This window comes from Lethenteron reissneri, chromosome 19 (assembly GCF_015708825.2).
Source record: "Lethenteron reissneri isolate LAM-NWPU_2019-01 chromosome 19, ASM1570882v1, whole genome shotgun sequence".
In the NCBI taxonomy this organism is placed as follows: Eukaryota; Metazoa; Chordata; class Hyperoartia; order Petromyzontiformes; family Petromyzontidae; genus Lethenteron; species Lethenteron reissneri.
The window spans coordinates 1,880,346-1,902,687 of NC_083797.1; the positions used below are offsets into that span (position 1 = coordinate 1,880,346).

The window sequence follows — 22,342 nt, forward strand, 5'->3', positions numbered from 1 at the left end:
TTCAAATAATAAAGCCCCGATTTTATTCCTAATTCAAACGGCGCTTCGCACATTCAAAAAATGAAGCTTTAAATCAGTTTGAATTTCAAAGAGTTGGCATTGTCAGGGCCGTTTACATTTCCCAACACGGATAGGCGCCGCATTTGTCAGGATCCTTTACATTTCCCAGCGCGGATAGGCGCGACGCGCGAGCGGCCGTGAGGAGACCACGTGACCCCGCGTCAAACAAAGGCGCCGTGAGGAGGCGCGGGTCCAGCCGAGCTCGCTCGGCGCCCCCCTCCCTCCCTCCCTTTTAAAACAACAACAGCAGCAGCGCCGTCATCACCGTCATTATCAACGAGATCCTCCTGTCAATGCGCCACGAGTAAAGCCGTCGCCTCGTTGCTGCTTCGCTCCTCGTGGGGGTCGAGAAGAGGTCGCTAGTCCGGGACATCCCATCCACACCCCCCCCCCCGTCACTCGCAGCCCTACCGACTCGGACGCGCCTTCCTCGGTAGGGTCGCTAGCCGGGTCGGCGTCTCCCGCCGGGCCTGCGGCCTAGTGAGTGAGTGAGAGAGAGAGACGTCCCCTCTTCAGTCGAACTTGCTCGGCCACTCGCCGTAGCTCGCAAGTCCCCGCATGGCTTCCCGCAACAACCGCGTGGTGACCGAGGGTGTTGGGGCTCGCATCGTCCGCGGACCCGACTGGAAGTGGGGCAAGCAGGACGGAGGCGAAGGCCACGCCGGCACCGTGAGGAGCTTCGAGAGCCCCGAGGAGGTGGTGGTCGTGTGGGATAATGGCACCGCCGCCAACTACCGCTGCTCGGGCGCCTACGACCTCCGTATCCTGGACAGCGCGCCCACAGGTAAGCCTCGGCTACTCGCCCGCCTGGGCCGTGGGGGAAGGAGGGGGAGAGTGGAGGGGGGTGGTGTGAAGTGGCAAGGAGAGTTGTTGAGTGACTGGGTGAACGAGTGGGGGGGTAGAGTGGATGGCGGGTGAGTGGTAGGATGGGTGAGTGGTAGGATGGGTGAGTGGTGGGATGGGTGACCGGTGGGATGGGTGACCGGTGGGATGGATGAGTGGTGGGATGGGTGAGTGGTAGGATGGATGAGTGGTGGGATGGGTGAGTGGTAGGATGGGTGAGTGGTAGGATGGGTGAGTGGTAGGAGGGGTGAGTGGTAGGAGGGGTGAGTGGTGGGATGGGTGAGTGGTGGGATGGGTGAGTGGTGGGATGGGTGAGTGGTGGGATGGGTGAGTGGTGGGATGGGTGAGTGGTGGGATGGGTGAGTGGTGGGATGGGTGAGTGGTGGGATGGGTGAGTGGTAGGATGGGTGAGTGGTAGGGTGGGTGAGTGGTAGGGATGGGTGAGTGGTAGGGTGGGTGAGTGGTAGGGTGGGTGAGTGGCAGGGTGGGTGAGTGGCAGGGTGGGTGAGTGGTAGGGTGGGTGAGTGGTAGGATGGGTGAGTGGTAGGGTGGGTGAGTGGTAGGATGGGTGAGTGGCAGGGTGGGTGAGTGGTAGGGTGGGTGAGTGGTAGGATGGGTGAGTGGCAGGGTGGGTGAGTGGTAGGATGGGTGAGTGAGTGGTAGGATGGGTGAGTGAGTGGTAGGATGGGTGAGTGAGTGGTAGGATGGGTGAGTGAGTGGTAGGATGGTTGAGTGAGTGGTAGGATGGGTGAGTGAGTGGTAGGATGGGTGAGTGAGTGGTAGGATGGGTGAGTGAGTGGTAGGATGGGTGAGTGAGTGGTAGGATGGGTGAGTGAGTGGTAGGATGGGTGAGTGAGTGGTAGGATGGGTGAGTGAGTGGTAGGATGGGTGAGTGAGTGGTAGGATGGGTGAGTGAGTGGTAGGATGGGTGAGTGAGTGGTAGGATGGGTGAGTGAGTGGTAGGATGGGTGACCGGTAATCCTGGTAGGATGGGTGACCGGCTGGATTACAAATAGCCTTGAGTCACATGGGTAATGGGTCAGAGTTGGTAGTAGCAGCTACTTGTGTCACCCACGGGTACAGCGGGGGCATGGGGTATTATTATATTGGGTGACTGGTCCACTGGAGGCTCGGCTAGTTGACAACGAGGCTGTCTGTGTGACAGACAGCGTGATAGAGTTTGTGAATGGTTCAAGAGCTCTGTGGCAGCATGTCTGTGCGACGGGTTAACTGGTCGGCGTCTTCGCCGAGAGGCAGACTGTGTGATGATGATTGGTCGAGCAAGAGACAGACTTGGTGAAGAGTGAAGCGAATATGACCTCGGTGAGGCTGGGTTACAGGTGGACTGTGTAACTTCGTGTACATTGGGTGATGGGTAGAGTGAATGGATGATGAGTTCGGTGAGAGGCTGGGTCTCAAGTACACGGGGCGGCAAATAATGTGACTGGGAGCCGAGGGGGCAGGCACACTGGCGGGACTGGGTGACACTTGGAGTGGTTTTGGGTGAATTATGAACTCCTTGGGGGTGACATTCCAGCCAAAACTTTTATTTATTTATTATCTGAAGGAGTCTTTAGATTGCCCGTGTGGGTGTACAGTTTATATTGATCAGCATTGCTTTTGTTGTTGTCACAGTCGTGCCTCGGTTCTACGGGGCTTTGTGAATTTCCACGTTTTCCCGTGACCCACCTGAATGAGATTATCAGCAGGTCACCCACACGCAGACTCGCTTCATGAGTGGTTGCTCTGATGACATAACTCAAAGGTGGTCGGTTCCTCGTTTGAGACAACTTCAGGAGGCCTCTGTTGAGGTTTAAATGTTTATGCCCATTACATTATACAGTACGTGCATGTCCAGCCCTTTGTCAACCCACTGCTGGATGAGTGCCTTTTTATTCCGTGTGGGTAGTGGGAGTTGTTTGACCTCCAACACGCTGGTGAAGAGATGTGTGGCATAGAAGTAAAGTACAAACACGGAATGGGCTACAGCCTATACCAACCTGAAAAGCATTTCGATTATTCATAATACAGGTTTTTGGGTTGGATCGCCGTAAGTATAAATGTGTCGTAACCCTCCACCACCCGACACAGACAGGTTTGTCACGTAAACAACGCGACAATTAGTTTACCAATTCAGCCCACCGGTGTGCTGGAGAGTAAATCCACAACATTTACAATTTGAATTCCAGCACAGCGGTGTGCTTAGCTTCCTCAATCTGACATGCTGCGTAATTTGTTCATCGGTAATTCATTATACCAAAGTTTTTTTTCTGTATTTGTAAATGTTTGCCCAAAGTGAGCGGCGACTCTACTCGTGTGAAGGAAGTGTTGGGTCTTGAAGTGGTGTCTAATGTTTAGGAATATTTTTTTTTATAATTGATTTAATTTCTTAATTTGTCGATATTTTTAAGTTGCATGGAGTCACTGACCCTGGACGAGTAGGGGACGTCTGATAATTACAAATCAGTGGAATAATTGGGAATCAATTGTAAAAAACATGCTTCGTTTCTAGTATTCGTAAGCAGGCAGTGTGAACTTTAGAGATGCAACAAGATTTTGGAATGTAAACCCGTACACAACATGCGAAGAAGTGCTTGTCTCTCCACTGCACATGAGGCTAATATTAGGCCCATTTCCCCCGCTCTGTATCTTGTTGCAGTGTGTGTTGCAAGCGGTGTAAACCTCACGTGTTTCTTGCGATACGTTGGCACTGCTTAAGGTATCATCAGTAATTTCAATTCAAAATATGAGTTTAAATATAGGGAGACGTCAACAAATAATTTGCTCACGGAGGAACCAACCCCAAAAGCGTATGACCATATCGCCCAGAATTAACCCGATATCATGCAGATATCAGAAACTAAGCCAGGTTTGAGCCTGGATGGTGCTAGGATTGGCGAGCAACAAGAGCTTGATTATACGCTGCGGCGATATAAGGTGGGCAACAGAGGGTAGTGTTGCCACATCGGTTGTTGTACTGCACAGTACTTGCATACTCCCACATTCCCCCCCTCCAATCTTCAACGAATCTCCACTGATCAGCGTGGCGAAGTATGGTCATAACAACCCCCATGACCAGCAGCGGATTGACAAAATGGTTGAGAATGGCAACAGTTATATGCTGTTTTATGATTTTATTTAATTCTATCTCATTTGCACATTGTGAGCTGAAGCCTTTTAGCACGGCTACTCTACTTTGTTATCAGTGTAAATATGTATTCAAGCTCTCTTACAGAGCATCTCTTTTCATGGTGTGCTTGGGAGTCCAAGCGGCCCCATCTGGTGTCCACGCGGCACCATCTGGTGTCTACACAGCCCCATCTGGTATTGTCCGAGTGGAAAGGCTTGAGCCGAGCAGGTGCTAGAATTGGACATGGCGATGTCACGTAACATCCGATTTCCGAGCAGCCATTTGTTTACCCGCAAATGACTCGAGAAGACGCTATTTTAGGAGGTTTCTGCCACAGCGCATGGATTTATAGCGGTTATCTGTTTGCTGGTGAGTGTGTATTTCATATCGGAATCGCCTCCAGTGCTGTTGCTGCTGGCGGCAATAAAAGTTGTTTAAAAAGTAAAAAAAAGTATGCTGGGCATTGGGACATTATTCTCACCAATTCCATGAACGAGTGTTTGCCTTCATGTGGGAGGGAACCAGAGAAGTGGAGAAATCCCACTCCTCCTGCAAGGGGGTAACACTCAAAAGTCTCTGTTTGGGTTCGCAAACCCACTTGCTCTTCAGTTGACTTGGCAGACTATGACTGCTATTGACGTTGTTTGTATCGTGACGTGATCTTGTTTTCAACTACTTAATTACGTTGTAATTCTATTTATAATGTAGAATAAATGTATCCAGGAAAGGCGCGATTAGCTTCAAGACTCTTTTTCGGAGGGTCCTGCTATGGGGATGTTTTTTTTCCTCTCTGCTGCCAGTAAGAAGTGTTTTATAAATATGAATAAGAATTAGAATATGAATAAGAAGTGTTTTGTTTGTGGGAGGAAAGTAGAGTACCAAGAGAAAGGCCACCACACTCAAAACATCCACACAGACTGGCTCATGTATCCAACTACTCTCCTCTCTCTTTGGTTCTTTCGGTAAAGTCACGTAGGTGAAAATAAAAAATAAGAATAAAAATAAGTACATTTATCTTTATTTAATTTTTTTTAGTTTTTTATTTTCACCTACATGACTTTACCGAAAGAACCAAAGAGTATGGATCCTTGCAGTCACGAAAACTTAATCTAGAATTACTCTCCTGTCATCTAGCCTCCTCGCAGCCCAGCGGTGTTTGGAGTTTCACAAATCTCTGCATGACCCACCAACTCTTTCTATTATTACGACTACTACTTAGGCTTGTTTACACAGGAAAGCCTCACTGGAGTCTCGTGGCTCTTTTTCAGGAGGGTCCTGCCAGGCTTTCACGGTAGAGGTAATGATTGATGTGTAGATTCAAATTGAGTAAATTGCAGGTAATTTTTTGAAGTTTTGGCAAATTCTTACCGTGACGCTGGTACTTGGGAATGCCATCACACCGTACCTTACCTCCAAAGCGACAGATCACAGACATGCACCACCTCGCCTGACTCGTGTTGTACTCTGTCTTGTTTAGTTTCACTGATTGCGAGTTCTGTATCATGCTGTGAAATGCTTTGAAGTGTTTTAAAATCACAGGACATGAACATTCTTTTTATTATAATTATTGTTGCTGTTGCAGCATTTGCTGTGAGGTTTTTGACAGGGGGTTTGCCTGTCACGGAATAAATATCTTAATCGGTGAATATCATGGGCTACAATGTGTATCAGAAACATGGTAAGTGACAAATACATTTAAGGCTGAAAGTGCGCAAAGCAGAGTGGAGAGTTGCATGCTTGAAATGACACTCGGAGACAGGAAGAGAAACGCATTGATTGCAGCCCCAGCGGGTTCGGCAGGTTCACGAATCTTCCTGCGATCCACCAACCCTCACCTTCAAAGCACCACGGGTCATACAAACACCTGTGCCACCACCACCACCATGCCCGGCCCTGACGGCCAGCTCTGGTAGCTTTCCTCCTGTGATGGCTCTCGTGTCTCTCCCCTCTCCGCCCCATTTTCCCCGGCAGGAATTAAGCACGATGGCACCATGTGTGATACCTGCCGCCTGCAGCCCATCATCGGCATCCGCTGGAAGTGTGCCGAGTGCACCAACTACGACCTGTGCACGGCATGCTACCACGGGGACAAACACCACCTGCGTCACCGCTTCTACCGTATCACCACGCCCGGCAGCGAAAGGTTTGATTCAAGACACAGAATCAGAATCGGAAGTATTTATTTACAACGGAGGAATCTGATGAGTTATAAAGCTCTTTTTCAATAGGGGCGCGACGGGGGTAAACGATACCTCTTCTCCACTGTACAAGTGAGCTTCACCCGAGCCGTGCTGAGCGAGCCTGGTGCGGCTCGGGATGTGCCAAGTTGGTTTTTTCCACTGCAGAAGCCGAGCCGTGCCGCGTTGATGTCATACGCAATGAAGGAGTCGAGTGGCATGTAGATGATGGCGGTGTCACTTTGTCCCTCATAGTATACGGACTGTCATTAGATGCATGAAACAGGTAATTGGCTCCGCCCTTGGCCCTGCTTGGCCCTAAGTAAAATGTGTCCGTGAGGTTTGGTAAGCACGGCAAATGGCCAGTGGGAATCCACCCATGCCTTGATTGCCCTGTGTTGGCTCGATTCGGATGTGTTATATTGAAAAGGGGTATTGGGGAGCCTTCATTTTGTTAGGCCTATGCTATTCTAGGATCAATTTCTCACCGAATATGTTTCAGGTCCCTGCTAGACTGGAATAGACATGTGACTGGTAACCACTGCCATAACGAGAGGGTATATTGGTTGTGGTGTCCCGTGGATGGATATAGGTTCTGGGTTACGGACCCGGATATACCTGGCTGCAATTAACCACTGGACTTATGGGGAGGAATGCGCGCTCCCTGTCTCGTCAGCTCTTGAAATCTAAGCTGGGTTGAGCTCTTGGATGGGTGACCAAATCAGAATCATATATATTTATACTGGAGGAATCCGATGACCTATAAAGCTCTTTTTCACAGATTTCCAGTCGTGGCGGGTAATAACGTTACAACACCAAACAGTATAAAAACATGATAGTCGTACAAAAACATGACTGGCATGCACAGCAGGTGCTATAGGCTGTTGCAGGGCTTTCACCAACACGCACTGATAAGTGTGGTGAAGTATGGCCATATAGCCCCCTTGAACCTCGCTGTGTCGGGAAATCCCGCCTTTAGTAGTGTATTGACAAGTGGACAAGGTACATTTTTATTAGAGGGTTGTGACTGTACAAATAACCTGTCTTGGGCTTCTCTTAGGTTGACTTTGCCTTAATTGAGTACCTGGTGTTGTGGTATGTAAATATTCTCCCTGGGGACATACTGGGAGCCTCTTAGGCACCACAAAGTTGCTCTTCATAGGGGCTTGCTAGCAGAAGCCTTTTTGACTGCAGTAGCCAATGAAGCTGAAATAGGGGTATGTGTCTTTGTGTGCAATTATGTGTGCATGTAACATGGCAAAATGTATGACGTGGTATGCTCTGGAAATGCTTTATCTTGTTCTGGTATGGTGTGTGGTATGCGGTGTGCTCAGGTTTGGTGTATGGTGCCCAAATGCTTCGTGTCTGATGTACTGCGGCGTGTTGTGGCATTTCGTGTGCTGTGGGACATGTTGTGATGCAGTATCCTGTGGTGTGTAATGCGAGCTTGGGTGGTGTATGGGGGTAAGCGGTGACGTGCCTCTCCGTGCTGCGGCCCGTTGTGGTGCAACACGGCTCATCGTGACACGGCGTGGCGTGTTGTGACGTTCTGTGTTGTGACGCTGTGTGTTGTGACGCGTCGTGTTGTGACGTGCTGTGTCGTGACGCTCTCTGTTGTGACGCTGTGTGTTGTGACGCACTGCTCGTTTGTGACGCGCCAAACATTGTGACGCGCTGCGGTGCCCCGCAGGGTGCTGCTGGAGTCTCGACGCAAGTCCAAGAAGATCACGAGCCGCGGCATCTTCCCCGGTGCGCGCGTCGTGCGTGGGGTCGACTGGCAGTGGGAGGACCAGGATGGGGGGAACGGGCGCAGAGGAAAGGTGTGTACCGTGGTGTCATCCACGAAGCGGAGGAACTGCGCCAGCGTACCTCGGCATGTGACCAAAGCAGATTGTTGTTTTTTGACACTGATGTTTTTAATTTTACTTTACCGGAGCAATCACACTTTGTTTGAGTTCTGTAAGGATGGGTTTTTGGTTCAAGTTCCCTCCATCCTGTCCGATATTGTGCTTTACTATTTACCTTGTCAACTGGCCACCCCCATTCTTCCAATTATTAGCAGCACATCTTTCCTTTCTTGGTCTTTTCCCAAAATCCCTCAAGAGCTTACTTCAGCAAGCCTTCCCCTTTGACAATATTCTCGATGTAGAGATATGTTTCCGGCTTTCAGTTGGTTTATCTATAAAGAGTAGCCAGCACTTTCTGGCTGCTCTTTCTGTCTGTCCAACTAATTTTATCCATTCGACATTGAACACAGACACACCGAATTCTAGAACGTCCGGTGTTACCTATTTGTTTCTCGCCGTAAACATCCCTGCAAAATATAACACTCCACACCCGGGCCTTGACGAATCTCTTACACAGTTCCCCGCCCAGTCGTCTTATCCGCAGCAACTTTTGCTTTCTTACTCCACTGTTTCCATAGAAATCCTAGACGATATATTTTTTTTATCAGGTTGGGGGTTTCTTTGTAAATGCCTTTTTTGTCATCATTTGCTTATAGTTAAAAATGTGTTTATCCAGGAAAGCAAAACTGATTATCTTGACCTTTTCAGGAGGGTCCTGCAATGTGATGTTTTTTTGCCATTTCCATTAACAAAATGGACAATTACTTCTCAAGGACTATGTTGCACATAGAAGGAACGGATTTAAAAAAAACTCTCTCACTCGCCCATCTACACAGACGGGTTCCCGAAGCCGCTTACTGTGCTGCAATCTTGCTCCTTGCTGACCAGTGGGTTTGGAAGTTTCACAAATTTGTGTGATCCTCCAACCTTTACCGCCAAAGTGTCGCATCGCAGGCATGTGCTATCTCGTCGGGCCCTTTCTTTATTCTGTGTCTTGTTTTGTTTCATTCATTGCGGGTTGTGTGTCAAGTTGTGAAATACTTTCAGGTGGTTCTCTTTAAAAAAACCTAATGTCCATTCTACAAACATTATTGTTGTTGGAAGTCGTGTTGGCTGTTGGTGTGCGTTTAGGAGGTATGTAGTAGTCTTTGACAATCATAAACACGGACATCGACAAAGAAAATGGAACAAAAGTTGAAGATGCATGGGGAGGTGTGTGCTTTGGAATTACACTGAGAGACAGAAAGAGCAAAACACGGATTAATGACTATGCCCACATTAGAGACGTATATCCTGTTAAAAATGTAAGTTGGCGTGAATAGGACATGGTCGCGAGAATGAATGATGACCGGTGATTAACACTTAACGACTGCGTGACAGCCAAAGGAGGGAAGATGTCTAAGAGAGGGCATCTACCGTGGAGATAAAGTGACAAAATTGGCTTGTGTAGAAGAGTTATATTTATTAGATTGAAAATAATTTCTTTATAATTTTTTTTTAGTTTGTTGTCCTTCCCCCGCACCTCCGTTTAGCGCGTTTGGCTACGTACGGTGCGAAAGAAGTTCAACAAACATTGTCACATTGCAGAGTCATTGTGAGATACGGCGTCAGATTGGGGAACCCTCCTTCCACTGCTAGATAGGTTCTGGCTAAATATTACGAAGTTCGCCTCTTCCGCTCAGGTGACGGAGATACAGGACTGGAGCGCCGCGAGTCCACGCAGTGCCGCCTACGTGCTGTGGGACAATGGCGCCAAGAACCTGTACCGCGTGGGCTTCGAGGGCATGGTAAGGGGCATCTCCTCCTCTTCCTCCTCCTCCTCCTCGCTTTCTTCCTCTTCATTGTGAGCCAACGTATTCGCTCCCTCACTTGCTGTTTCTCGGAACAGATAGATAGGCAAGTGTAAGTGACTTACAAGTTCGGAATAGAGCGTGGCAGCATCGTATTGTAGATGTAATCAGCAATAGGGGGCTGTGATGGATTGGGACACCTGTGTAGTATGGGGGGTGAGGTCAGCGACTCGGAGAAGACCTCGAGCCCCTAGCAGATTGCGAAGTGTCACGACATCAGTAGTTTTGGCTGTGATTTAATATTAATTTTCTGTTACTGTATAAAATGATTCGATCGGTATTTTCCTGGAAAGTTTTGCTGCCGCCCTGCCACGAGTTGCTGCCGTTGCGTTTTGTGGTAAGAGTCGCGTCGAGTAAGTTCGCTCAACCAAAATTATTGTCGACGGGGACGCAACGGATCATTGCAGGTGGTTCTGGATCAGAGCCATGAAATAAGCGGCAAAAGAGAGCAGGTTTGGAGGCGTTTCGGAAAAACTGAATTTTGTGATGAAAAGTACCGTTTCAGCATGCCTAAAGGAGACAGTTTTTGAATCGGTTCATATTTCCTGCTCTGACACATGAATCAAAAACATGGGCAACGACAAAGAAAATGGAAAAAAAAGCTCTGAAGTGCACGAAGAAGCATGGAGAGGCACAGGCATGGAATTAGATTGAGAGCTGGGAAGAAGAAGAACACATTGATCAGAGAACAAGCGCACATTGGAGACATCACTTTGATGACTCTTAAGAAAATCAAATGCGCATGGGTAGGACACCTCACGAGAAGGTTTTTAATATCTAGTGGATGAGACCGCTGATGGAATGACGGCCGAAGGAGGGAACCCGTCCGGTACGATGACCGTAGCGCAGACTGAGAGATGGAAATTGGCTTGTGCTCCGGAGCGGGATGAGTTGTGTCAATCCACGACTGAGTGATGGCGACCAATGTGGCGAGGCCTTCATTCGGCTAGCAGTGGATATACAATGACAAATCGTCGCCTTGTTTCAATGGGCTCCTTTCTGGTAGTAAAACAAGTCGTTTAGATAAAGGCCAGCTGTGTTTCAAGGGAGGCGGCCTATTACATAAATGCAGCAAACTTGCAAAGCGCACCGCTTGGACAGAACAACGGGGAAAATACCGAATGAGGAGCTGCAATCCTCTCTCTGTGTCTGCTTCACTTTGCCCCGTTGTTCTTGCGAACTCCCCCAATGTTTCACACCGTGGGGTGCGCGCACTGTAAGTCTGACGCCCGTGGCTTCTCTCTACCCCCTTTTGTTTGCCAACGCCATGATGTTTGGCTGGAGGTCCAGGGCACGGGGCCGCTGCAAGCATTCGCGTGCCGCCTGCCGCCTCATTGTGCGCCGGCTTTGCAGTCGAAGTCCAACCCCGAGACTTTTTGAAGGGAGCCGTCGGGCTACCTTTTGTCTACCCACGAATTGATTATGTCCATCAGTCTGTCCGTTCGTCCATCTGTTCGCACGAGGGCGCTTAACGCTCTTGCACGAAAGCTACAAGGGCCCTAACCAATTGCCATGAAACTTACCGCGCAGCTCACCAGTGTTCACATCTGGGAATATTGGCAACTAAATATTTTTAGTTAAAGTTTATTTTAGTTTGGTGTATTCCTTTGGGAGACGAGATAGTAGCCACTAGACGAGAACAATGGCACAGTGGCAGCTGGCCGGGAACGCGCGCCTGAGAAGACGTCCACCACGGATTTGAAGCAAAGGAATTGTCTTGTGGTGCCAGAGCTGCATGGATTGGATTCCACACAGGACTACGAAAGATAGTGATGGCTTGGTGGGGGAGGGGGGGTGGTCTTCATCCAGCAGTGGATAAATCATTGCTGATGATTCTTACATCTAAAGTCTTCGGATTATAAAGCTATACAGCCTAGGGAATACCCTTACACAATGGAGACTCCATATATGGACTGGTTTGCCAGCTTGTTTTTTTTTATTGTGGTTGCAGTCACGGCAGGGCCCCATGAGACAAGCCTCTCTCGCGTTGACGATGAAAAGCCCTCGCCTCGGCTTTTGTTAAGTGGGCGGTCGTGAGTGGGGAGGGCACCGAGGGCCAGGCTGAGGTTTGGAACAGTTGGCCTGGCTGGGGGTGAGGGACGTAATTTATCATCTGCTGGCCGGCATCTGTGTGCATTTTCACGCGCCTGTGCATGCATGCATGTGAATGGAGAGGGGGTGCAGGGGTGCTATGGTGCAGTGATTCGCTCACCGTGCTACGAAACCCTGTGACCTAGTCTAATTCCTGCTCGTGGCTAACGTCAGTGACGAATATCGGAACCTGACTTGGGTCTCCCCGAGGTTGAATCTGCCTTTAATCATTATCTGATGCGGTGTGTAAAAAAAAATATCACTGGGGAGACTAAAGACGGCCGGGGGTATGCTGCTGGTCACAACCACCCCCTTGTGTGTCGTATTGGCCCTCATAGGTGTTCGCTAACGGCACTTTCCCCAACAGACTGTGTAGGCTACACGGGGAATCTTTGTCTTTGCCATGGAGAGGGTGTGGATGGGGGTAGGCGGAGGGCTCTTCGAGATCCGGCAAACAAAGGAAGAGCACAAAAGCCGGGCGCTGCTATTCCCTTTCCCAGATGGCTCTCACAATCGCTACCCAAATGTGAAGCCTGAACTGTGAAGTCATGGAAAGAATCATTCCACATGCAGTATCGCACTCCACATGTAGGTTTTCGCAGCCAATATGATTCATCATTGATTTTTGGGTAAGGTCACATAATGATCTGGCCAAAGTTATGACGTTAAATCCATACAAGAAGTCTGATCTTGACTTCTGGAATTTTTTCTCACTTCCCGGATATTGTCCTACTTGACGTAGTTTGAAACGAAACGTCGTATCCAATAGCGAAATTTGGTTGTCTGAGAATTGTTCTTCAACTTCCATGTGAACCTAAAGAGTAATAACCGCGTTAAACGCTTGTACACGTGACAATTACATTTGTTTGGCTGTCGGATGGAGACGGGTCTTAATGACACGAATTTGGCGTGATCGTTACGTGGCATAATAACGCAACGATCAATTGTGAATCGGTATAACACTCGTTGTGTGCTGTAGTGAAGGATCATGGGCAGCAAATGTGTAACCAACAGACAAGAAGTCCATATCAAATATATAATGAGCAGGCAGGAAGTCCGTTAGAATATGTAATAAACAGACAGGAAGTTTGTTTCTCGAACGTAAAATCAAACCTCATTTATTTTTCCACCGACCCTTGAACTTTCTGGACCGATGATTTCAGTGGAATTTGTTTATGCAGGCAAACGCAGGACCTGTTTTGACCTTCCAAGTTCCATCAGCAGTAAGCGATCGAACTTCCCGTCTGTTCCTTATTTTCAGCTTCTTCCGTTTGTTTAAAAAACACAATTGGAATTCATGCAGTGGCCAAACGTCTCGTGGCGCTGTACAGAAACGGTGGGCGCGTTTATTTCATCGACAGAGGCATTCTGTCAGAGGAAGACATTGAATTCTTGGACTTGAACAGGGGCAGTGTGTCGACAGTATATATGACTGTGGGAAGGGAGTTCCAGACTCTGTGGGCTATAGAAGAGAATGAGCAATCTCTCACCAAGCATAGGTTGACGAGACGTTTAGACCGAAAGCTTAGTTCGCTGGAGTAGAGAGTGTATGGAGAGGCGAAGAGTTAAGGTGATTAAGGGGGAGAGCTTAGTTCTTGGCAAGTCCATGGGCGATATCTGTGTCGGCACATAACGTTGCCCGCATGAAGAATGCGTGATGTGGTCATAGTGCAATCTGCTTGTGATTAAAGTGACACGTTCTGGCTTGTTGTTTGTTTTACAGTCGGATTTGAAATGCATCCAAGACGCAAAGGGTGGATCCTTTTACAGAGATCACTGCCCAGTGTTGGGTAAGTGCCGGTGGTAGGCCCATCACACACCACAGTCCTGAGCCGGCATTTATAATATTAACCAAAATAATCGTGCTCCATCGCAATTTCTCTACTACGGGATGAAGGCCTCCCCAAGTCGTTGCCGTCCCTCACGGTCACAGTGATTAAACTCTCCGTCTGGCTCCTGCACACGAGCTGGTGTCTTCGCTCCAGCTCCTTAACAGACGTCCTGCCGGGCATGTACTCTCCTTCGGCTGTCACGCTGTCGTTAATCTCGACCACCGGCCGTAGTCCCTTCTATGGACTTGGCCTATTCAGGCCCTCTTGCTATAATATTAATATCGACCTTAATAATTGCCCAGTGAAGTTTCATTGAGTTCAAGACTCTTTTTCAGGAGGGTCTTACTACATCGGAATATTTCTCCAATTCCATGAATCCGTGTTTGGTTTCATGTGCGAAGAAAGCGAAGGACCTGGAGAAATCCCACCATGCCTACTTAAGGATCGCATTCAGCTCTGCACAGATAGTTTTAGTATGCATATTGATTAGGTATACTGAATCCATCTGTCAACTGATCTCTGCATTTAGACGACGACGACGACGATGACGGCTGTACATTGATCCGCAGGCGAGTTGAACGGGAGCCGGAATCCCGGCGGGCTGCAGATCAGCGACTTGGTGAACATCGACCTGGAGCTGGAGATTGTGCAGTCGCTGCAGCACGGCCACGGCGGCTGGACGGACGGCATGTTCGAGACGCTCTCCACCACCGGCACCGTGTGCGGCATCGACGAGGACCACGACATCGTCGTGCAGTACCCCAGCGGCAACAGGTGCTCGCCGCGCAGAGAGATTCTTCCAGGCCACTGATTTGTTGAATAGCATGGAAAGTTATCAAGCAGCTTAGCAATGCCAGGGGCCTGATCTCTTTAGCTTTGCACAAAGGGTCCTACATTGGAAATGTTTGGCCAAATCCTTTTTGCGATGAGAGTTTTGCATCTGAGAATAAACCTGGAGAAATACCGATATGCGTAACAGGGGATGACACTCTACGGATTCAAACACTTAAGTTTCTGTTCCGTCTGCTTCGCAAACCCAGCTACTTTGGGAGTTTCCCATTAGTGTGTAACCCACCAGCTCTTGGTTCCAAATTGTTGATACACAGATAATGCCACTATGCCCAGCTCAAAGTAACCTCAGGGACTCTGCTGGTAGTGGCTAGTAAGCACCGGCATTTCGACAATGTGGCGATACTATGATATGTAGTACGTTGCAAGAGCTGCGATAATCATTTAGTTCATTTTGCTAAGTTTTATCATGTCACAATTGTCATTTGCTCGTGTTATTTTCTTTCATATTTTACTTCTTTACAAAATATTTTTGGAAATCTGAAAGCTCAATGTATAAAGTTGTCAAATAAGTAGCTATTACCTATTGCGATAGTGCTTTTAAAAATGTTTTCTTGGAGTAATTGATTGCACAATAGTCATATCGCCTCATCATTTTCGTAGCGCATCCAAATATATGTCTTTTTCATGTAACTAACGGGAAGTTTATTCTGTGTGTTATTGATTGTAAAGTTATGATGATGAGAAGGTTCATGGCAGGCTCATGTGTATGTAGAGTGTACTGCACCTGAAGAAATGTTAAGTAATTATTGTGAGTATTGGACGTACAGCGAAACGCAACAACGATGCGATAATCGTGGAAGATACGATCGCAAATTGACGGGCAACTGATATTGCGATATTTTGTCACATTGCTAAAATGTATTTCGTACATATGGTATCTCAAAAAATTATATCGGGGGATCATAGTAAGCACGTCGTGTTCCTGTCGCGCAAACGTGATTATGGTATTGATGTTTATTCACGTGAAAGTGACAGATATCTTCATTTACATCAAAATTACAAAAAACAATTTGCATTGCTCAATATGTCAAGGCAAGTGTTTCTGAGGTGGATGAGAAATAGGCTAAATCATTTATCAAATTGTGTTCATCTTCACTGTGTACACAGACTTCACAGCAATCAGTCAGAGAAAGACAGATTGCTGTGCGTAACTCTTGATAAGTGAATCAAACGCTTGGTCAATTGAGGTCTTCGTTTGATTAAATCACACCAAGCAGGAGAAATGGGTTCACCGCAGTTTGTCGATTGGCTGGTCGCGTGTGGCGGTGTAAAATGTGGGCATTCCCACATCTTCCCAAGTCCAAGACATCTGGTCGAAATGCCCTTTAGTAGAGGCTTTTCTGCCAGGAGTGGCGCAAGCATGCCATTGCAGGGCTGTACCTTTACCTTTCCCAGGAGTGGGACGATTCCTTACAACTGTTAGTTTTGAGGCCTCATCTTCCCAGCGCTAACCAACCTCTCTCTTGTGCAACCCCCTCCCACCCCTCTCTCTTATCATCCCCACGTGACCCCCCCCCCTCTTCCTGCTTGTGCAGGTGGACCTTCAACCCAGCGGTGCTGACCAAGGCCAACTATGTGCGCGGGCCGGAGGGCGCGAGCCACGGAGCCGAGGGCGGCTCCTCGGCCTCGCAGTTCACGGTGGGCGACGTGGTGCAGATCTGCGGGGACCTGGAGCGCGTGAAGCTGCTGCAGCGCGGACACGGGGAGTGGGCGGAGGCCATGCTGCCGGTAAAGGGCCGCGCGAGGGAGGATGCCGTGAGGGACGAGTTTGGAGTTTGGGCGCGTGTGGGTGGCGCGGTGGCGCCTCGTTCGCATTGCGTCCGACGTGCAGTCGTGTTGGCAGGGGGGTTCTCCTCGCACTGCGCTAATGAGCCCGCAAAACCCGGTTTGATTCCCGGCCGTGGCTATCGTGGCTGGCCAGTCACGATTCTGAACCGTCCTTTTGGTTCTTTCGGTAAAGTCACGTAGAAGGGAAATAAGAAAATATTTTTTATTATTATTGTATTTTTTATTATTTTATTTCCCTTCTACGTGACTTTACCGAAAGAACCAAGAAGATGAATCCCTGCATGCACGAAAGCTTTCAATCGAGATTTTGAACCGGTTTTGTCGTCTTGGGAGTACCCGGAGGAAACCAGTGCATATGCGGCGATGACACTCGTAGATCTGCGCAGACGTGTTCACGAACCCGTTTGTTGTACTGCCACCTCTTCCGGATACTTGGAGCCCAGCGTATATGGATAGCTGATGGACGAGGCTGCTCAGTGTTGCTTACTCGGCGATTTCGTCGCTGGACCTCAATTACTTTTTGGGTTTCCTTATTGGCAGAGTTTTGTCAAAGTGACGAATCTAGTGACTTTCTTGGAAGGAGGATATTATGCGGATTTGGAGTTATTCCAGGAATGTATAATACTAATAATTATAACAATTAAATTTGTATCGCGCACAAATTTCACGACAAACCCTTCGATCGTGAACAGGATCCTGTTTTTCACTTTACCGCGTGTGCAACTCGGTATATTGTCCGGTGACGTTTTTGACCTCTTAAGAAGGTCTCTCTTTTGACACCGAGCAAATTTTTTTGAGGTTCGTTTAGGGACATTCTGCTCGCGCTGCCCATCATCGCAAGCGGGCGGGCGGGAAGCCCGCGTGTCGAGTAGGCAGAGGTCGCCGTGGTATCTCGCTCGCCTCCGGCTGCGGCGTGAACTGCTCCGCTGAGCGGGGTCCCAGGGGTGGCGCGGTTTAGAGGGGAACGGTTTCCCGCGGGTAAAGATGAGCCTGCGGTAATGCTGACGCTATGTAATTACTTAATTCGAAGTGTTCTACAGATCGTGTTTCTGCACGCAATCTCACACGCGCACGAGCGCACACACAAAGACAAAGATTCACCATGTAGCCTTTAACGGACTGTTGGGACAAGTGCTCTTAGCGAACACCTTTGAAGGCCGGCACGGTACACTAGTGGGTGTGTGGTCAAAATTGCATGCTGCTGCCTGTGTCTCCCCAGTGCTGGTGGTTACCTACGACCCGGTACTCTTTTAAAACTTTGCCGTCCTGGGGAGGCCCAGAACCGGTTTAATCTCTCCCCGAACGTGTCCAGGCACACACACGCTCACACACACACATGCGCGTGTGTGTGTGAGCGCGTGCGGGGATGGGTAGTTTAGTGGGTAATGCGCTGAGCTATGAACTCTATCGATCATGGTTTGATTCCTGGCCTCGACGAACATTGGTGGGTGAGTGATATCTGAATCGGTGCAGCACCTCCTCTAGGTTGACTCGGCCTTAAAATAGTACTTAATGCATCGTGTCAAATCAACACTGGGGAGATTAAGTTGGCCGTGCGTGGTGATGGCCACGCCGTGCCGGTCTTCAAAGGTGCCCACTAGCAGCACTTATCCCAACAACGTGTGTCGGCTACATGGGTGATCTTTATCTTTGTGGTTTTGTTTGTGTGTAGACCCTCGGCAAGGTTGGGCGCGTGCAGCAGATTTACCATGACAACGACCTGAAGGTGGAGGTTTGCGGCACGTCCTGGACCTACAACCCGGCTGCGGTCACCAAAGTGTCGTCCGAGCTGCCTGGCACCAGCAACCCATCTGGAGGTACGGGCCCGGCATGACCACTTACATCAGATCACATCGCCCCAATGCCCCAATAGTGGCACTGGCTCCCATTCCCATCCTGGATTAATTTACAGATTGCACTCGCCTTCTTCAAGATCCTGAATGGACTTACAGCGGCCTACCTCTCCCTTCTCATCTCACTGTACTCCCCTCCACGCACTTTACTACTTCTCCCCTCTCATCTCACTCTACTCCCCTCCACGCACTCTCCTACCTCTCCCCTCTTATCTCACTCTACTCCCCTCCACGCACTCTCCTACCTCTCCCCTCTCATCTCACTCTACTCCCCTCCACGCACTCTCCTATCTCTCCCCTCTCATCTCACTCTACTCCCCTCCAAGCACTCTCCTGCCTCTCCCCTCTCATCCCACTCTACTCCCCTCCACGCACTCTCCTACCTCTCCCCTCTCATCTCACTCTACTCCCTCCACGCACTCTCCTACCTCTCCCCTCTCATCCCACTCTACTCCCCTCCACGCACTCTCCTACCTCTCCCCTCTCATCTCACTCTACTCCCCTCCACGCACTCCCCTACTTCTCCACTCTTATCTCACTCTACTCCCCTCCACGCACTCTCCCACCTCTCATTTCACTCTACTCCCCTCCACACACTCTCCTACCTCCATGCACTCTCTTATCTCTCCCCTCTCATCTCACTGTACTCCCCTCCACGCACTCTCCTACCTCTCCCCTCTCATCCCACTCTACTCCCCTCTAAGCAGTATCTTCCCTCTCTCCTCATTTCACTCTACTCCCCTCCACATACTCTGCTCCAGTACACCAGGCTTCAGGCAAACACAATTAAGGGCTTTAATGTCACTTTAATGTGTTTTTTTGTCATTATTTAAGCCTGAAACTTGTGAACTCCCTGTGAGAATTTATTATTTACAATAAATGCAGATTGTATGCAAATAGAAGTTACATCTCCACGTTGGACGTTAGTCACGAGCACCGGCCGTCATCCCTTCTGGCGATGGCTCCTGCCCAAGGCCGCTTTTCTTGATGGTCCCCGTGGTGTTCTCAACTCGTGCGCGTTTTCCCGATCCACGTGTTCCTCTTTCTCTCTCCCGCTGCACATGCCAGCCACCCGCCTGTTCACACTTCTTTGCGTGCTCTTTCAGCTTTTTGTCAATAATTGTGTTTTTCGAGTCGCACGTCGTCACAGCATGAAATATGCACTAATTGAAAACTTAATTCTTTGGGCACATTGCCAGGGACACTTTAATAACCCACTCTGTCTCATGATAATACATAATCAACGAACTGGCTAGCCAGTCCATTAAAGGGGCCTTCTGAGGTTGCCTGGTGGCTGAGGGCTGAGCTGTCACCGTTGGGTCCCATGCATGAATTACATACAACGTAAACGAACAGAAAACAATCAGTCCTTACGCAAACAATTCAGTAAAGTAATCGGAATCAGAATATTTATTTATACTGGAGGAATCCGATGAGCTGTGAAGTTATTTTTCACACATGTCTGGTGGGGGCAGGTCAAAACATTACAACAAACAATACACAAAGTATAGGAGAGGTAAACGAATCGCTTAAAAACATACAAATGAAACTCCGCTAATAAAAGTATCGAGGGCATCAGATTGGATTATCATCGACGAATCGATGCTGCATTAGATGCCTGGAATGGCAACCTCGAATCGTGGAACTTCATCTCACTCTCACTGGTTTGGGGGTGAATCGCCGTTGTGTCTGCTGCTCGTGGTTGTACCCACGCGACAGGAGCCCCACAAGCGCCTTTCCTTTACTTTGGGCCGGTGAAATATGCCTCGTGCGCGTCGACGGTTGTCACCGGACGCGACAGCCGGCTTAACCTCCACGCAAAGGCCGGCGCGTGTCGCACGCTGCAATGCAATGCGCGCCGCGCTCTCATCGCTGGCGTTGGCCGACACGTTGCGGGCACGGAGAATTAAACGCCACTTTTAATTAGCAAAGAAGGAACGGCGTGGCCGGGCCGGTGGATTTCACGACGATTGAAAGGTGGACCATCAATCATCGAATTGGGCCGCTCAGGCGTGGTTCGTTGCTCCAGAAAACGCTGGCCGATTCCTCTAGGTAATCAAAGTGGAGTTTAATTCATCTTGCAGACACGGGGGGGGGGGGGGGGGGGGGCATTTTTGACTCGCAAGGGCACGCGTGCCATTAGACGGGCCACCTGGCACCGGTGAGCACTCTAATGCAGTGCTTTTGCTTTTAGTAAAAATGTTTGGACGTTGCCGACAAAAACCTCCCTCGCCCCTCCTGTGTTCCCGGTGACAGGTAATTTAGTTCCTGTGTTGCGATGGTGATGCGAGCAGTTGCGCTGTAACGTTTGGTATAATTTTTCTTCGAGCGGGGGGTCATTTGTCAACAAGCAAATAGGCTTTAGTGGATCTTGTTTTCACTTAATACATTTTGCACAACTGCTTACTACACACGCAGTGTGCTCATAAATTAGCCTGTTAATGAATCGGGCTGTAAATTGGTAATTAAATAATTAAACGTGTTGTGAATGATTGTTGAAGCCATTTGCAGGGACGCATTTTTCTTTGAAGGTGAGACGTGTGCAACCGGCCAAGAGACCCTTGCGGCATGTGTGCGTGTGCATGTATGTGTGCACGCATGAATGTGTACGCATGTGCGTATGTGTGGGTGGGGTGGGAAGCGGTGGTGTCGCGGCTAGCACATGCTGCACTAGGAATCCGGTGACTCGAGTTGGATTCCCGCTCACGACCAACACCAGATTATCTGAATCGGTCCTGAGCCTCCCCTAGGTCGACTCAGCCTCAAATGAGTACTTGGTGTGGTATATAAACAACAGTATTCAGGAGACAAAGGTGGTCAAGTGGCTGGGCGTCGTACTTGCCACCCTCGTGTGCCGTGCTGGCCTTCATTGGCAATCGCCAACAACCCTTGCCCCAGCTGTCCGTTAAAAGCTACATGGGGGATCTTTGTCTGTGTGTACACGTACAATGCAGAGCGGCTGTCGCAGTTGCTCAAGAAGCTGTTTGAGACGCACGTGTCTGGAGACGTCAACGAGGAGCTGGTCAAGGCTTCGGCCAACGGCGACGTGACCAAGGTGGAGGAGATCCTGTCTCGACCCGACGCTGATGTAAGGCGCATATTCGCACGCGGGACTTTCTCACTCTCTCTCTCTCTCTGTGGATCAGTGTGGGCAAGGGGAGTCCCCCCCCTCCCCCCCCCCCCCCAGGGTAGGCTCCTGTAAGTGAGATTGCCGACGCATGGTTCAAAAAGAGTGGAGACCTGAGTTCGGCAGGCTTGATGGGACACGTGTGATACGAGGTGACGGATAGCAGCATACGCGGTCAGAATCCTAATGCAAACATGTAAACGGCAATGAGTGGTGTTCACGTGCAAGCCCTTTGTCAGTCCACTGCTAGATGAGGGCCTCCGTGGGTTGTGTGGGTTATTTGACCAAACCTCACCACGTAAGTCGGCGCGTGATGGGTGAAGGCGGACAGCATTGACGTGGTTGCACAGTACGGGAGGCTGAGTGGGAAGGCTCATTCCACAAGCCGCCCGCCCTTTGATGTGCCATCGCAAACACGTCGAGCGAGCAAGGTGTGCACTCGTCAGCTTTCTGCGTTCACATTTTAGTATTCACGTAATTAACACACCGGGCATTGAGGGTAAGCGCAAAGGCAAGGATGTTCAAAGCTGCTGAATTTTTCTTCCCGCCTCCGCCCCACCACCTCTGCGTCTCCTTAACTTCGTCCCCGGAAAACACCTCATTTTTGCTTGGATGTGCAATAGCTGTAAAATGGCATTCGCATTCATTATGAAGGGGGCGCGCGCGCTTACCCATGTAGGGACGCGACCGCACGTGTACGCGCTGTCGCGGCGCGCGCCCGCCGCTGTTCGATAATCGCGCTGATCGGGAGGATACGTGCGTAGCGCTGAGAGCGCGATTTTCTGAGCGGCTGTCCTCTGCTGGCATTTTAGAACTGACGACGGCTCCCGTAGGAATTTTTCTTATTTATATCGAAGTGCCGACTTTGTCCGAAGCGATCGGCGAGACCGGC

The 22,342-nt window shown here is 49.4% G+C and overlaps 1 protein-coding gene across 2 annotated transcripts in view; it reads left to right on the forward strand.

Moving 5' to 3' along the window:
• The first annotated feature begins 232 nt into the window (after positions 1-232).
• The window catches only part of MIB1 (MIB E3 ubiquitin protein ligase 1), a 75,372-nt gene continuing 53,262 nt past the window's right edge, over positions 233-22,342 (forward strand). Inside the window, exons 1-9 of one of the 2 annotated variants that reach the window (XM_061554048.1) lie at positions 233-844; positions 6,005-6,176; positions 7,901-8,030; positions 9,722-9,844; positions 13,722-13,788; positions 14,400-14,604; positions 16,218-16,410; positions 18,143-18,287; positions 21,278-21,411. In XM_061554048.1, coding sequence (XP_061410032.1) covers positions 619-844; positions 6,005-6,176; positions 7,901-8,030; positions 9,722-9,844; positions 13,722-13,788; positions 14,400-14,604; positions 16,218-16,410; positions 18,143-18,287; positions 21,278-21,411 — 1,395 coding nt within the window. In that variant the 5' untranslated portion in view covers positions 233-618. The remainder of the gene's footprint in view (positions 845-6,004; positions 6,177-7,900; positions 8,031-9,721; positions 9,845-13,721; positions 13,789-14,399; positions 14,605-16,217; positions 16,411-18,142; positions 18,288-21,277; positions 21,412-22,342) is intronic. The other variant, XM_061554049.1, reaches the window with a different exon arrangement.